The sequence below is a fragment of the Cetorhinus maximus genome, chromosome 29 (assembly GCF_964194155.1).
Source record: "Cetorhinus maximus chromosome 29, sCetMax3.hap1.1, whole genome shotgun sequence".
In the NCBI taxonomy this organism is placed as follows: Eukaryota; Metazoa; Chordata; class Chondrichthyes; order Lamniformes; family Cetorhinidae; genus Cetorhinus; species Cetorhinus maximus.
Window position 1 is genome coordinate 25,394,936 of NC_135907.1, and position 14,929 is coordinate 25,409,864.

General features: G+C 49.3%; 1 protein-coding gene across 1 annotated transcript; it reads right to left on the minus strand.

The window, feature by feature from the left end:
* Positions 1-5,862: 5,862 nt before the first annotated feature.
* Positions 5,863-13,968, minus strand: LOC144669467 (apoptosis regulator BAX-like). The gene is made up of 4 exons (XM_078531922.1): positions 13,806-13,968; positions 12,920-13,055; positions 9,256-9,360; positions 5,863-8,120 (listed from the first exon to the last, which is right to left on the minus strand). The coding sequence occupies exons 2-4, from the start codon at positions 13,052-13,054 to the stop codon at positions 8,025-8,027; spliced, it is 336 nt and encodes a 111-aa protein (XP_078388048.1). The 5' UTR covers position 13,055; positions 13,806-13,968; the 3' UTR covers positions 5,863-8,024.
* Positions 13,969-14,929: the final 961 nt, after the last annotated feature.

Consider the following 14,929-nt stretch of genomic DNA (forward strand, 5'->3'; position numbering starts at 1 on the left):
ATACGCACTGCTGCAACTCGCCAAGGCTCCTTTGACAGTACCTTCCAAACCCACATCCTCTCCACCCAGAAGGGCAGCAGACACATGGGTACCCACCACTGGAAATTCCCTTCCATGCCATTCACGATCCTGACTTGGAAATATATCGCTGTTCCTTCGCTGTCGCTGGGTCAAACTCCTGGAACTCCCTCCCTAACAGCACGGTGGGTGTACCTACACCACATGGACTGCAGCGATTCAAGAAGGCAGCTCACCACCACCTTCTCAAGGGCAATTGGAGATGGGCAATAAATGCTGGCCTTGCCAATGATGCTCACATCCAAAGACTGAATTAACAAAAAAACTGTCAAAAACCGTCCCATTTTGGACCAGTTTCCAGCCCCTCCATCATCCCAACGTCTTGCAAGTCAGCGTGCACAACCCTCTGTTCGGGCCAGATACCAAATCTAGAGCAAGAGAGGGCCATTCTGGCCTCCTGCTCTTCCAGAGACTGACAGCCCAATTCCCATCCCTCCCACCTGCGGGTCTGAGCAGCTACTCCATCCATAGAAAGATTTATGGCTTAGAAATGGGGCATTTGTCCTATTGTATCCATGCCAGCTGAAAAAGGGCCATCCAGACCGATCGCACTTTCCCGCTCTTGGCCTGTAACCCTGTAATTATGCCATCTCAAATGCAATCCCAAGCATTTCAAATGAAATGGGGGTTTCTGCTTCCACCACCCTTTCAGGCTGAAGGTCCCAAATCCATATCACCCTCTGGGTGAAAAAAAATACTGTAAAACAGCCCTCTAATATTTCTAACAGACATTTCTCTTGGATTTGTTTGGCAATAAAGGCCATGTCAGAGGTTCCTTTGGAACCTCAGTGTGTCTCTGGGAGGATTTCCTCAGCCACAGGAAGTGGGCGATTCAGGAGTGTGTGTCAGGCTTGTCATTCTTGAGAATAGAGAAACCCATGACTGAGTAGACAACATGCTCAAATTGAAGGACAGCCGACAGCAAATTTTTTAATTCTCTCACGGGATGTGGGTGTCACTGGCTGGGCCAGCATTTATTGCCCATCCCTAATTGCCCTTGAAAAGGTGGTGGTGAGCTGCCTTCTTGAACCCCTGCAGTCCATATCTCTACCAATGACCTTAGATCTGTGCCTCTAGTAACTGACCTCTCTGCCAGGGGAAATCTATCTCAACCCATCCTAATATTATACACTTCAATTAAATCTCCCTTCAGCCTCCTCTGTTTCGAACAACCCAGTTTATTCAATCTTTCCTCAGAGCGAAAATTCATCTTTCTTGACAATATCCTTATAAATCTCCTCTTGCGTGTGATCAGATCCTCACTATAATCCAGCGGAAGATTTACTGTCTAACCCCGTGCTGTACCTGTCCTGGGAGTGTTTGATGGGGACAGTGTAGCAGGAGCTTAATCTAACCGTGCTATACCTGCCCTGGGAGTGTTTGATGCGGACAGTGTAGAGGGAGCTTTACTCTGTATCTAACCCCGTGCTGTACCTGTCCTGGGAGTGTTTGATGGGGACGGTGTAGAGGGAGCTTTACTCTGTATCTAACCCCATGCTGTACCTGTCCTGGGAGTGTTTGATGGGAACGGTGTAGAGGGAGCTTTACTCTGTATCTCACCCTGTGCTGTACCTATCCTGGGAGTGTTTGATGGGGACAGTGTAGAGGGAGCTTTACTCTGTAACTAACCCCGTGCTGTACCTGTCCTGAGAGTGTTTGATGGGGACGGTGTAGAGGGAGCTTTACTCTGTATCTAACCCCGTGCTGTACCTGCCCTGGGAGTGTTTGATGGGGACAGTGTAGAGGGAGCTTTACTCTGTATCTAACCCCGTGCTGTACCCTGGGAGTGTTTGATGGGGACAGTGTAGTGGGTGGTTGAAGTCTAATCCGTGCTCCATCCAGTAGCCTCAACTCCATCTATCCCACGTAGCACCTTTCTATTGAGAACTCTTGCCCTTCCCCAGTATCCGTTGCTCTTTCAGGCTACCAGCATGTTATACTTTACTGCCCTGTGTGGGGCTTGTTGGTGGAATTCCCTCCCTTCCAAACACAATGAGCAAAATAGAAATGCCTGGGGCAGTTCTGATGTTGGAGGAATGGATCCTCGCAGCGCAGGATACAGAAAGCGGGAAGCAAAAACTCAACATACAACACTGCTTCTTTTCAAGTCATTGTTTATTCTGGAAAAAAAATGAAAAAATAAGAAATTTACACAGTAGAAAAACAGCCCTTTGATAACATTCAAGTTGTGGTTTATATTAACAGCATGAAGAAAAGAGAAAGAGTTTTTGGGATATTCCCTTGTTGATGAATCCTAAAAGTAATGTCACTCGTACTTTCCTGCACGATACATTAAAAGTTGTTACATTATACCGCATACACAGGATGCTGTACAGTGAAACCACAGCACTGTGCAACAACCCCACATTACTGTTCGCATTGCAGGGTCACAGTCACCTCAACACCAGTTGGCAGATATTTTATAAATGCTAGAGGAGTGTTAGAATCCAAGAAATTTTAAAAACAATGACATCTGTATCACCTGCCAAACAGGAGGATTCTGGATTTGACCCCAATCTGTGCAAATTTATCATAGCTGTGATATCAAAAGGAATCCAGTATCAGTCTGAAACCATAGTAAAATGGGCATAGCTTGAAAAGGGCAAGAAGCATACAGGGAGAACTGTGTATTATAAAAAGGGGGTAAAATTTGATTATTTTGGGAATTGATAAGTCTGATGGTCACCTCCATCTGTACAATATTTTTTCTCATTCCTAAATCATTCTTATAGCAACCTGTAAAGCTGCCAGTCAGTGGTTTTATCATGTATTCAGTCATACAGAAACAAGCACACATTTTAAAATAAGATTATAAAATCCCAGAATTAGGACATATCAAAGATAATCCAACAATCATCCTACAAAGGCTAAGTGGGGTACCAAAGCCTTGTTCCCTCGTCCTTTTAAACAAAGTCACAAGATTGGACCACTGATTAATAGGAGTGATCTTATGTCCTGACTGGGGTAGATTCAACAGCAAGGCACAATATGCAGAGACCAAACCATGTGCAAGGCAGAGAGCAACACACAACACAGTGCAAGTCACTGCCAGCCAAGCCTACCTCACATGTCAGAGACAGCACCAAGAATGAATCCACACAAGATCAACTCAAGGAATTTCCAATGGTTAAAAATATGCGAATAGAATTCAATAGGAACAGAATTCAATGCTCCTGAAATGCTAACAGGAATAATGTCATTTCACATTTTTATATATAAAAAATAAGGCAATTGAAAAACTTGGACAGAAACACAGCTTTGGAGCAACAACAAACCAGAAATAAACTGATGCAGAATGGGTACCCAGCTACCATTAAAACCGACAAATAGAGACTTTCACACATGCTACCCAAGCCTGATCCAAGGGTTCTAACCCCCTCTCTCCACCATCTGGAGGTTCCCCAGGTTTAAGAGCTACGCACCACGTGGTTTAGTGGGGATGGACTAATTTTACAGGGGTACCTGGATCTACCCAGCAATGTATGGATATATCCAATATTGTATGGATATACCTGCAAGGGATCTCTGTTCAGCTTTGGGCCCTCAAGTGTTTAAATAATCATGCACAGGGCTATTTCAAACAATTCCTTGCCGTTGTTTCATTACACTATAGTCAATGTGTTGTACACAAAAGGGCGAAGGAAATGATTCAGTTTCCTAGAGAGGTGCTGTGGCTACATCAGTGTCCAATGGGAATAAAGGCCTTGTGTTGGTTCCATAATTAAAAACATTTAAAATGGCAGATTCACCACTGTTAGGCAGAGTGATGATTTTTTTTCCATTAAGGCATCTTATACATGGTCATCATCAGGGTAGACATTCCTTGAACTACAGTTTGTTAGCATCCCTCCCCCACCACTGCAAGATTCTCCACTGAAAACACAATGCCCAACTCAGTTCCACCTAAGTGGAAAAGCCCAATGATTGAATCTCATCCTGCACTCTGTTAGGCCTCTCCATTTATGATGAGTTGGCAGAGGGAGGAACTGCTGAGTCCTCTTGACCTTTGGTGTGATCCATGCCTATCCAAGGAAGATGTCTGACTGAAGAGTGTCCAGTGCCTGCAAGTCCCAAACCCAGCACACTGTTAAAACAGAGAAACTCTGAGTAAGTGCATAGGGAACTCAAGCCATGTGTTCCAGGATCACTAGGACATGCCCTGAGCAGACGGGGATCAATTTGGTGTGTAGCAGGTTATGGGGAAGTAAGGTGTGGGCGGCTGTGTCCCAGAGTGTGCAGTGGATTCAGAGGCTGGTTTTCACAGATTGTGGCACTGCACATCATTTTGACCTGTGTGGAAATATTCAAAATTCCACCTTTAGAAGATCACACAAAATCCACATTTAGACAGCAGCAAAAACAGACATTGCTGAGAAGACAGTTCAGAGGGAAAAGGTCTTGCTCTTTGGGTGGTGCCAACATTCACTGGAAAAGGCAGATGGCTCCTCTGACAATGATGCACACCTGTATTACTGGAGTGTTGGAATGGGGGTTCAAGCCACAGCTTTCTGTTTTATGAGGTGACAGAATCACTGACTGAGGCAAGCAACCATGAAATGGTAATCCAGAACAAGGACCAACTGACCCAGGATGGGGCAGCACACTGGGGTATGGCCTGGCCTGGGAGGGGGCAGCACACTGGGGTATGGCCTGGCCCGGCCTGGGAGGGGGCAGCACACTGGGGTATGGCCTGGCCCGGCCTGGGAGGGGGCAGCACACTGGGGTATGGCCTGGCCCGGCCTGGGAGGGGGCAGCACACTGGGGTATGGCCTGGCCCGGCCTGGGAGGGGGCAGCACACTGGGGTATGGCCTGGCCTGGGAGGGGGCAGCACACTGGGGTATGGCCTGGCCCGGCCTGGGAGGGGGCAGCACACTGGGGTATGGCTTGGCCTGGCCTGGGAGGGGGCAGCACACTGGGGTATGGCCTGGCCTGGGAGGGGGCAGCACACTGGGGTATGGCCTGGCCTGGGCTGGGAGGGGGCAGCACACTGGGGTCTGGCCTGGGCTGGGAGGGGGCAGCACACTGGGGTCTGGCCTGGCCTGGGAGGGGGCAGCACACTGGGGTCTGGCCTGGCCCGGGAGGCTGTGATACCCGGTCCCTTTACCTTTCAGGCAGCAAATTATCTGGATATCTCACGGTACACATGAAACAAACCATCTATTTCTTATTTCAGTTGAAAAATCTATGCTGGAACAGCCCCCCATGCCCCCAGTGACCATTACAACCCTCCCCATTCCCCTCACATGAAGGAAAATATGTTTGAATTCCCACCATTGTAATTCCACCGAACTGTCAGTAATCACCCTCCTTAACATGGATGCAAAGCTGTTGGAAAATGCACGAGCTGCTACTCCAGGTCCAGGTCATGTACCTTGGAATAGGCTCCGAACTGTCCCCTCCACAACAGGGCAGGGGGTAGAGTGGGGAGCATGGAGCTGGGCAGTGGCCGGGGGTGCTGGTGGGGGGAGGCAGGGAACCAGCAGGGTGCGGGGTTATAGTGGGGAGCACAGAGCTGGGCAGACAGGGAACCAGCAGGGTGTGGGGGTATAGTGGGGAGCACAGAGCTGGGCAGACAGGGAACCAGCAGGGTGTGGGGGTATAGTGGGGAGCACAGAGCTGGGCAGACAGGGAACCAGCAGGGTGTGGGGGTATAGTGGGGAGCACAGAGTTGGGCAGACAGGGAACCAGCAGGGTGTGGGGGTATAGTAGGGAGCACAGAGTTGGGCAGACAGGGAACCAGCAGGGTGTGGGGGTATAGTAGGGAGCACAGAGCTGGGCAGACAGGGAACCAGCAGGGTGTGGGGGTATAGTAGGGAGCACAGAGTTGGGCAGACAGGAGGTGGGAAACCAGTAGGGTTCAGGGTGTGTAGAGGGGAGCACTGAGCTGGGCAGGCGGAGAGGCAGGGAAGCAGCAGGGGAAGGGGGGGAAGGGTGGGAAGCAGGGCAGAATATGGGGATGTGTCTCATGTTCCACTACCCCACCAGGCAACATTTTTGCTTCACTTTCTAAAGTCTTAGCAACAAGGGCTTAAGAAGAAGAGGAAATCCTGTCCTAATACTGGGTTAATTCAATCTCATTGTAGTCTTAAACTATGACTGTAACGGACAGAGAATGTTCAAAAATACGCCAGCACACTACTACTGCACACTTTGGCAGCTGGACAGACAAATGGCAGATGGAGTTTAACATAAAAGTTTGAAGTGATGCATTTTGGCAGAAGGGATAGAGAGAGGCAATATAGATCAATGGCACAGTTCTAAAGTGTGTGTAAGGACAGAAGGACCTAGGGGTGCACATGCATAGATCTCTGAAGGTGGCAGACATATTTAGAATGTACTTAGCAAAACATATGGGATCTTACAGTTCATAAGCGTAGGTACTGAGTACAAAAGCAGGTTAAGTTATGCTGAATCTTCATAAAGCTTTGTCAGGTTTGGGAACAACTACAGTTTTGTATGGTTCTGACCACACACTTTAGGAAGGATGTGAGGGTGCGGAGTGGATTCATCAGAATGGTTCCAGGGATGAGCGATTTTAGCTACAAGGTTAGGCTGAAGAAGCTGGGGCTGTTCTTCTTGGGGCAAAGGAAGCTGTGAGGAGATTTGATAGAGGGGTACAACATTATGACCGGTTTAGAAAGCTAGTCAAAGAAAAGCTGATCCCATTACTGATCATTTGAGGATTAGAGGATACAGATTTCACATTTTGGGTAAGAGATAATGGGGGGGGAGGAAATGTGAGGCTCAATGTTTTTTAATGCAGTGAGTAGTAATGGCCTGGAACTCACTGCCTAGGAGGGTGGGAGAAGCAGATGGAGGAGATCAATTTCAAAAAGAAATCGGACGAGCACTTGCAGGGCTACGAGGGTAAAGTAGGGGTGATAGGACTGATTGGGTTGCTCTAAAGTGAGCAACTATGCTGTAATGATTATGTGACTTGCTTATTTACTATTCAAGTTAATGCACACTTCAGCAGTAAAGCATAACATTTTCATTTGTTCCCAGTTTTAGGAATGTCACAGTCAGGTTGCCTCTCCCATTGGCAAAGATTTTTTAAATTTATGGTCCACTCACAGCTACTGCCTGAATGACCAGTCCTCACATTCCAGATCAGCACAAGGCAATCACTACCCTTACTATCCTGTTCCAAAACTAAACGGCAAAGTGCTCCTGGTTGTTGAGAATGTTTGACCACGTAGAATACATCACAAGATCCCTTTACGCTTACCTGCATTCTGAGATGGTGTCCTCACATTGTACAACATACAACCGCACAGCAACCTCACACTGCCTGAAGCAAGCAGCAGGCACAGGGTTGGAACTCAATCAATAGGAATGTGTCCTCTTTATATGAAGCTGCGACCTCTAAATAGCAGCTGAGTCTCAATATGCCTCATATAACGGACAGTTTATTGCTAATCAATGCCCAGAGATACAGTCAGCATTCATATACTGCTCCGTATCCAAGCCAACTTCACAAACATTATCAGTTTTTACCTTATAATAAAGTGACCTTACTACATTCAGTGCATCTCTACAGATAAAAAGGCCGTCTGTAAAAAAACAAACTACCACAGGATGTTGGAGAGCTGGCAGCTAAAACTGATTCTGCCCCTCTGCCTACCCTCTCCACCCACAGAAAGCATGTGCAGTTTCAGATGAACTCACAACCAAAGACACACATTGCTCGGCACTAAAAAAAACCCATCTCCTCCACATAGTGAAACCACATGGAACCCCTCAATCACAGGGTACCCACTCCCCCAGCAGCTCAGCCGAGGAGATCTCTGCAAAATCAGTGAGAAGAACTGAACTCAAGTTGCTGGAATCTGCTCCCTGGCCTTGTTGAGGAGATGGTCCATGGCTGTTTCGAGCCTCTCTCAGCAGGGTCTCTTCACACCAATGTGTTCTCCTCTGCTGCTCCCCCTGGGCTCTGAGCTCTGCTCTAGGAAGATTTCCATCGCACCACCACCAGCGTGGTGATGACTCCCAGGGAGAAGATGGCGATGGTTTGCCAGGTTGGTGTGCCCAGGAGGGCTTCCTATGAAACAATGTCACCAAAAATGGGTTAGACAAAAACGAGGAGTTTGCCAGTTTCCACACCCCAATGATTCAAGAGCTACAATCAATCTAAACAGATTTCACAAACTGGGCAATAATGCAGCTAGCTCACAGTGTCAGCGTGTGATTATCAGCTTATCTTAAAATTGATATCGATGAAGAACCACTTGTGCATCCAGTCTTCCTTCAATTTACTTTCAATTTTACCACGTGGCCCAGAATTCTGTTTGACTTAAAAACAGAAAATGCTGGAAAAACTCAGCTGGTCTGGCAGCGTCTGTGTAGAGAGAAACAGAGTTAACGTTTCGAGTCTGTATGACTCTTCTTCAGAACAGAAGAGAGGTAGAAATAAAACCCCTAACATTCCCAGCATCCGCAGTATTTTGCTTTTATGATGTTTGATTTGTTAATTTAAAAAGATTATTAACACTGAGTTTATTCAGCAGATTCGTACAATACCCAGCATGACTCAATTTGAGCACTCCCTTCTTTGGGTCAGAAGGTCAGAGGTTCAGGTTTCACTCCAGATACAAAATCCACACCAACACTCCACTGCGGGACTGAGGGAGCGCTGCACTGTCGGAGGGTCAGCACTGAGGGAGTGCTGCACTGTCGGAGGGTCAGTACTGAGGGAGTGCTGCACTGTCGGAGGGTCAGTACTGAGGGAGTGCTGCACTGTCAGAGGGTCAGTACTGAGGGAGTGCTGCACTGTTGGAGGGTCAGTACTGAGGGAGTGCTGCACTGTCAGAGGGTCAGTACTGAGGGAGTGCTGCACTGCAGGACGGACCATCTTTCAGATGAAATGTTAATTCAAGGCTGTTTGGCTTCTTGGATGGATATAAAACAGCCAATTGCACTATTTTAAAGAATCACGGGGAGTTCTGCTTCCATTGCTGCCAACCCCAACGACAATAATCTGCTGAACAATACTTAGCTACTGCACCCAGACACACTCCACAGGGAATAATCCAGATATAAGGCTGGAGGTTTCACAGTTCAGTGATGGGGCTAGTCCGTCAGTCTATCACGAACCACACTGCAGGAAAGAACATCCACAGCACAATAATAGATCATTAATTATCATTTAAATCAGGCAGAAAGTTCTGAACACTCACCCAACCCCCATGATCCCGAATCCAACGCAAAATATTCTCCTGGATATATTCCATAGTCCAACTGATTATAGTTTGGATTAGTTCTGGAATCTTCTGGCACATGGCCTATAAATAATTATACATCATTCATTATATACACAACTTGAAGGGATATTTAAGGTGCTACAACATGGTCCTTCTACAGCAATATCTCGCTGCAAACAGACCCAGGTCCTGGAGTGAAGCAACAGACACTCTGATAAGTGGACAGTACAGGAGTTCAGTGTGAAGCTCAACAGAAATCAAGAGGCTAGAAAACTGGAATGTTTGGTTTGAGACTTTTACTATAAAAGATTTGCTGAGTCATGTCCACCATATCCATCAGTGTACAGACCTGCAGGGTTATTTGTGGCTGAGCTGCAAATCACAGGCTGAGTGACAGAGCTTCCTGTCCTGGGATTACCAACCCTCCAGCATTGCCCTGGAATCTGTTAGAAACACGGGAGTAAGATCAGTGGACCAGAAGAAATAGCTGCTTTTGCATTTTCTTTGAACATTTTATTTAATTTGGAAATACTGGAGAACTGTTTGACCGATAGCCAAGAATTGTCCAATCGGGTCTCTCGCTTTGCAATTGGCATAGAAGGCGGAGCAGTGAGGATTTGCATATCAGGTGACCAATGGCACAAATGTGAGGGTGGGGCAGCTGGAAGTCCTGTAATGAAACTTCCCAGAGTACATTCAGATTCTGCAACTCTGACTTGCTCTGGTCTTAAATAACTAGTTGGCTGGTGAAAGGGATCTGGCACACCCACTAACTGGAGTATCAGTTTAAATTCCAAGAGTCTGATTGTATTCTGATAATGATCCAACTGAGTGAGGTTCAAAAAAAGAAAACACCGGTCAGCTGTGGTGAAACCGAGATTAAAAGTTCCCTGCAGTTCTCCAACGTCATAGTTTCCACTGTTCACTGTTTCACCCAGAGCAGAGCCCCAGCAGTAAATCAGTGCTGGGTTCAACTCAGACACAGTGGACAAGCTGATGTAAAGAAACTATTCTTTACAACGATCCAACCCAAACTATTTCCCTCCGAATGTCACAGTGTGGTGAGCAAGGTATAACTGCAAACTGCACTGTACAATAGAGACCAAAAGGGCACAGAAAATTGCACCAATTGCTGGAGATTAACTCATCCTTAGATAAGCTTTTGATGTCATAAACAGCAGAGCTCAAAAAACGAGTTAATCCCACTGCCCAGACAGACAAAGGAAGGTGGGGTGGGGCCAGCGCCAGAGGGAGAGAGGGGTGGCGCCAGAGCGAGAGGGAGAGTGAGGGGTGACGCCAGAGCGAGCGAGGGGTGGCGCCAGAGCGAGAGAGGGAGGAGAGCGAGAGAGCGAGGGAGGGAGGAGAGCGAGAGAGCGAGGGAGGGAGGAGAGCGAGAGAGCGAGGGAGGGAGGAGAGCGAGAGAGCGAGGGAGGGAGGAGAGCGAGAGAGCGAGGGAGGGAGGAGAGCGAGGGAGGGAGGAGAGCGAGGGAGGGAGGAGAGCGAGGGAGGGAGGAGAGCGAGGGAGGGAGGAGAGCGAGGGAGGGAGGAGAGCGAGGGAGGGAGGAGAGCGAGGGAGGGAGGAGAGCGAGGGAGGGAGGAGAGCGAGGGAGGGAGGAGAGCGAGGGAGGGAGGAGAGCGAGGGAGGGAGGGAGGAGAGCGAGGGAGGGAGGAGAGCGAGGGAGGGAGGAGAGCGAGGGAGGGAGGGAGGAGAGCGAGGGAGGGAGGGAGGAGAGCGAGGGAGGGAGGGAGGAGAGCGAGGGAGGGAGGAGAGCGAGGGAGGGAGGAGAGCGAGGGAGGGAGGAGAGCGAGGGAGGGAGGAGAGCGAGGGAGGGAGGAGAGCGAGGGAGGGAGGGAGGAGAGCGAGGGAGGGAGGGAGGAGAGCGAGGGAGGGAGGGAGGAGAGCGAGCGAGGGAGGGAGGAGAGCGAGCGAGGGAGGGAGGAGAGCGAGGGAGGGAGGGAGGAGAGTGAGCGAGGGAGGGAGGGAGGAGAGCGAGGGAGGGAGGGAGGAGAGGGAGGGAGGGAGGGAGGGAGGGAGGGAGGGAGGAGAGGGAGGGAGGGAGGGAGGAGAGGGAGGGAGGGAGGGAGGAGAGTGAGGGAGGGAGGAGAGTGAGGGAGGGAGGAGAGTGAGGGAGGGAGGAGAGCGAGGGAGGGAGGAGAGCGAGGGAGGGAGGGAGGAGAGCGAGGGAGGGAGGGCGAGGGAGGGAGGGAGGAGAGCGAGGGAGGGAGGGAGGAGAGCGAGGGAGGGAGGGAGGAGAGCGAGGGAGGGAGGGAGGGAGGAGAGCGAGGGAGGGAGGGAGGGAGGAGAGCGAGGGAGGGAGGGAGGGAGGAGAGCGAGGGAGGGAGGGAGGGAGGAGAGCGAGGGAGGGAGGGAGGGAGGAGAGCGAGGGAGGGAGGGAGGGAGGAGAGCGAGGGAGGGAGGGAGGGAGGAGAGCGAGGGAGGGAGGGAGGAGAGCGAGGGAGGGAGGGAGGAGAGCGAGGGAGGGAGGGAGGAGAGCGAGCGAGGGAGGGAGGAGAGCGAGCGAGGGAGGGAGGAGAGCGAGCGAGGGAGGGAGGAGAGCGAGCGAGGGAGAGCGAGCGAGGGAGGGAGGAGAGCGAGCGAGGGAGGGAGGAGAGCGAGCGAGGGAGGGAGGAGAGCGAGCGAGGGAGGGAGGAGAGCGAGGGAGGGAGGAGAGCGAGCGAGGGAGGGAGGAGAGCGAGCGAGGGAGGGAGGAGAGCGAGCGAGGGAGGGAGGAGAGCGAGCGAGGGAGGGAGGAGAGCGAGCGAGGGAGGGAGAGCGAGCGAGGGAGGGAGGAGAGCGAGCGAGGGAGGGAGGAGAGCGAGCAAGGGAGGGAGGGAGGAGAGCGAGGGAGGGAGGAGAGCGAGCGAGGGAGGGAGGGAGGAGAGCGAGGGAGGGAGGAGAGCGAGCGAGGGAGGGAGGGAGGAGAGCGAGGGAGAGCGAGGGAGGGAGAGCGAGGGAGGGAGGAGAGCGAGGGAGGGAGACATGCTGACACACACACACATCCGCAGATAGATGGAGCCAAACAAGCAGAGACACATACAGATAGATGGACAAACAGACACATGAAACAAGTAGGGACTGTCCAGAAGAAGCAAAGGCAGCTTTATCCATTGAAACCCATCTCCCATCAAGACCCTTCCCCTCTTGTGCTCCAACTCTATCGCCCTAACAACTCAAATAAAGGAATTCGAGTACCCATCTTAAATTTACTTTTCACTTATTAAATTTCTATTTCGTCTGGCTTACTTTGAAGTTGCATTTTGCCTTTATCTTGTAGACTACCGAATTTAAGATTTGATATTGCTTGATGCTCCATTAATCTTCTTTCCTTTTAGATTGTAGAGCTTGTGCTTCTCTAACCTTTCCTCACAGCTCAGCCCCTTTACACTTGGGATCATTCCCCCTGCCCCCACCATCTGTCCACGTCCGACGCCCACCTCTCAGTTTTGTGTTTGTTTATACCTGTCCCTCTCTGGGTAACTGGGAATTAATGCCAGTCTCATTTGGTGAATACTTTGGACGTCACTCTTGCAACATTGCATCTGAGTAACCCTGGCCCTGGGATGCTACCAGGATTCAGATTAATTTGTTTGCCGCTGCATCAACACCCCTCCTGCCCTCCCCTACAGAAAGCAGCTGTACCTTCACAACAAGCTTGCAGGCAAAGTAGAAGAGCGTCACCACTCTCCCCCAGTTGATGACTCCATCAGCAAACTGTTCCTTGGCCACTCTGAAAAACGTTTCCTTGGGGCACTTGTTGCCAATGTTTTCGATCATCCTGTGTGCAGGAGGAAGCTCAAATTAACCAGGCTGACTAGTATAACCATAAAACAGACTAGGTTACAGGATGCAAGCCAGAAACCAGCTAAGAATTTCAGATACCATCAGATCACATCTGCTGCTTTGTACAGCATTCTGCCTACTGGTCTCCCCTTTTTTAGGAATTTGTTCTCTCGGCCGAGGGTTGGTGTTGAATTTCCTCCCTGGTGCAAGGTCTGATCACACGGTTACGGAGGGTTAGCAAGCAGGAAACTCCAGGACACAGGACTGGAAAGGTTCTCACCTATCACGTGCTGCACTGTTACAGAGCCTTGAAATCGCGGACTGCAACATTACTCAGCGCAGCATTTTATAGAAATAATAAAAATAAAAATCTCACAACACTGAGTCTGCACAAAACATGCAGTCTGTGGAAAAACTGACTTTAAATCAGGTAACTGGTAAATGCCATTACGTGTTTCATTCAGATTAATTGCTTTGAGAGGAGTTATGGTTAGGTTTAGGTTTACTGGCTCAAGTCCAAATTCAAGCGATGGGATTAAGGTTTCCTCAATCTACTGGTTGGGAATATAGGCAGCATGAGTTCAGTCCCCACTTCCACCTCCTCTAGTGACCTACTATTGAAAGTTGATTCACCCAATAGTGTAGTCAAGACCCAAAAAACTGACTAGTAACGAAATATAGTGTCAGGCAGTAATGGAGGCCAAGGTTCCGGCTCAGCGCACATGTCAATTGGCTGCAGCCTCACCTCTGTAACTCCGTGTTGTTGTCAAGCTCATCCCCAATCTGTCGCAGGCAAACGCCAAGACGCTTTACATCGGGGTTACATAGTTCATCCTCTTTACCCCCGAGCTCTGTGATGGTTAAAGGCTTTTCGCAATCCTCGGCTCCTCGATTCGTCCGATCAATGATAAATCTGAAATTTTAAAAAGTTCATTATTCTGCTGAGGTTAATGACAAAACAAATGTCATAAACTTATTTGCCACTGGTCAGTTAACCTGAAATGGCCACACATTAACATTCAAACAACATTTAATCGATTAGAAATATTTTCATATCCATGTGACCTTCACTGCCTCGCTCCAACTACACAATCAAGCACATCCCATTCCAGGAGACTTGTTTCAGATTTTCCAGAATTTTTCCCCCATAGAGAACCATCTAGATATTGTCTGGTTCCTGACAACAAGACTCAAGGTAAATCCTGGAAAATCACAAAACGTACTCCCAACACATTAATAAGCTTACATTCCTCACCAATAGTCAATGCCACCTTCCTACATTTGGGAGAGTCAAAAGGCTCCAAGACAGAGCAGGGCTGAAGGGCAAGTCAGTTCTTCCTGAACTTGCAATAACCTGGTGAAGCTGCTGAGGGAAGAGGAGAGTAGCAAACTCTTCCTAAAAATAGTTTGCCTAAAACTGAGGTCCGACTGATTTAGATCGCCTCTGCACAAGGTGAATCGGTGTAGAGCCCTTAAGGGACAGGCCAGATTAGCTAAATTGCCAGCGCCAGATTCCAGAGCCCAGGCTGTAACACATGAGCTGGTATTAAATTTAAAAAGGGGAGGCAATGGCGTAGCGGTATTGTCGCTGGGAACCCGGGTTTGAGTCCCGCCACGACAGATGGTGGAATTTGAATTCAATAAATAAAAGCTGCAAAAGTCTAATGATGACCATGGAACCATTGTCGATTGTTGTAAAAACCCATCTGGTTCACTAATGCCATTTAGGGAAAGAAATCCCACTTCCTTTCCTAGTCAGACCTACATGTGACTCCAGACCCACAGCAATGTGGGTGACTCTGACATGGCCAAGCAGGCCACTCAGTTATGTCAAACCGCCACAAAGCCTCAAAAAAGAATGAAACCAGA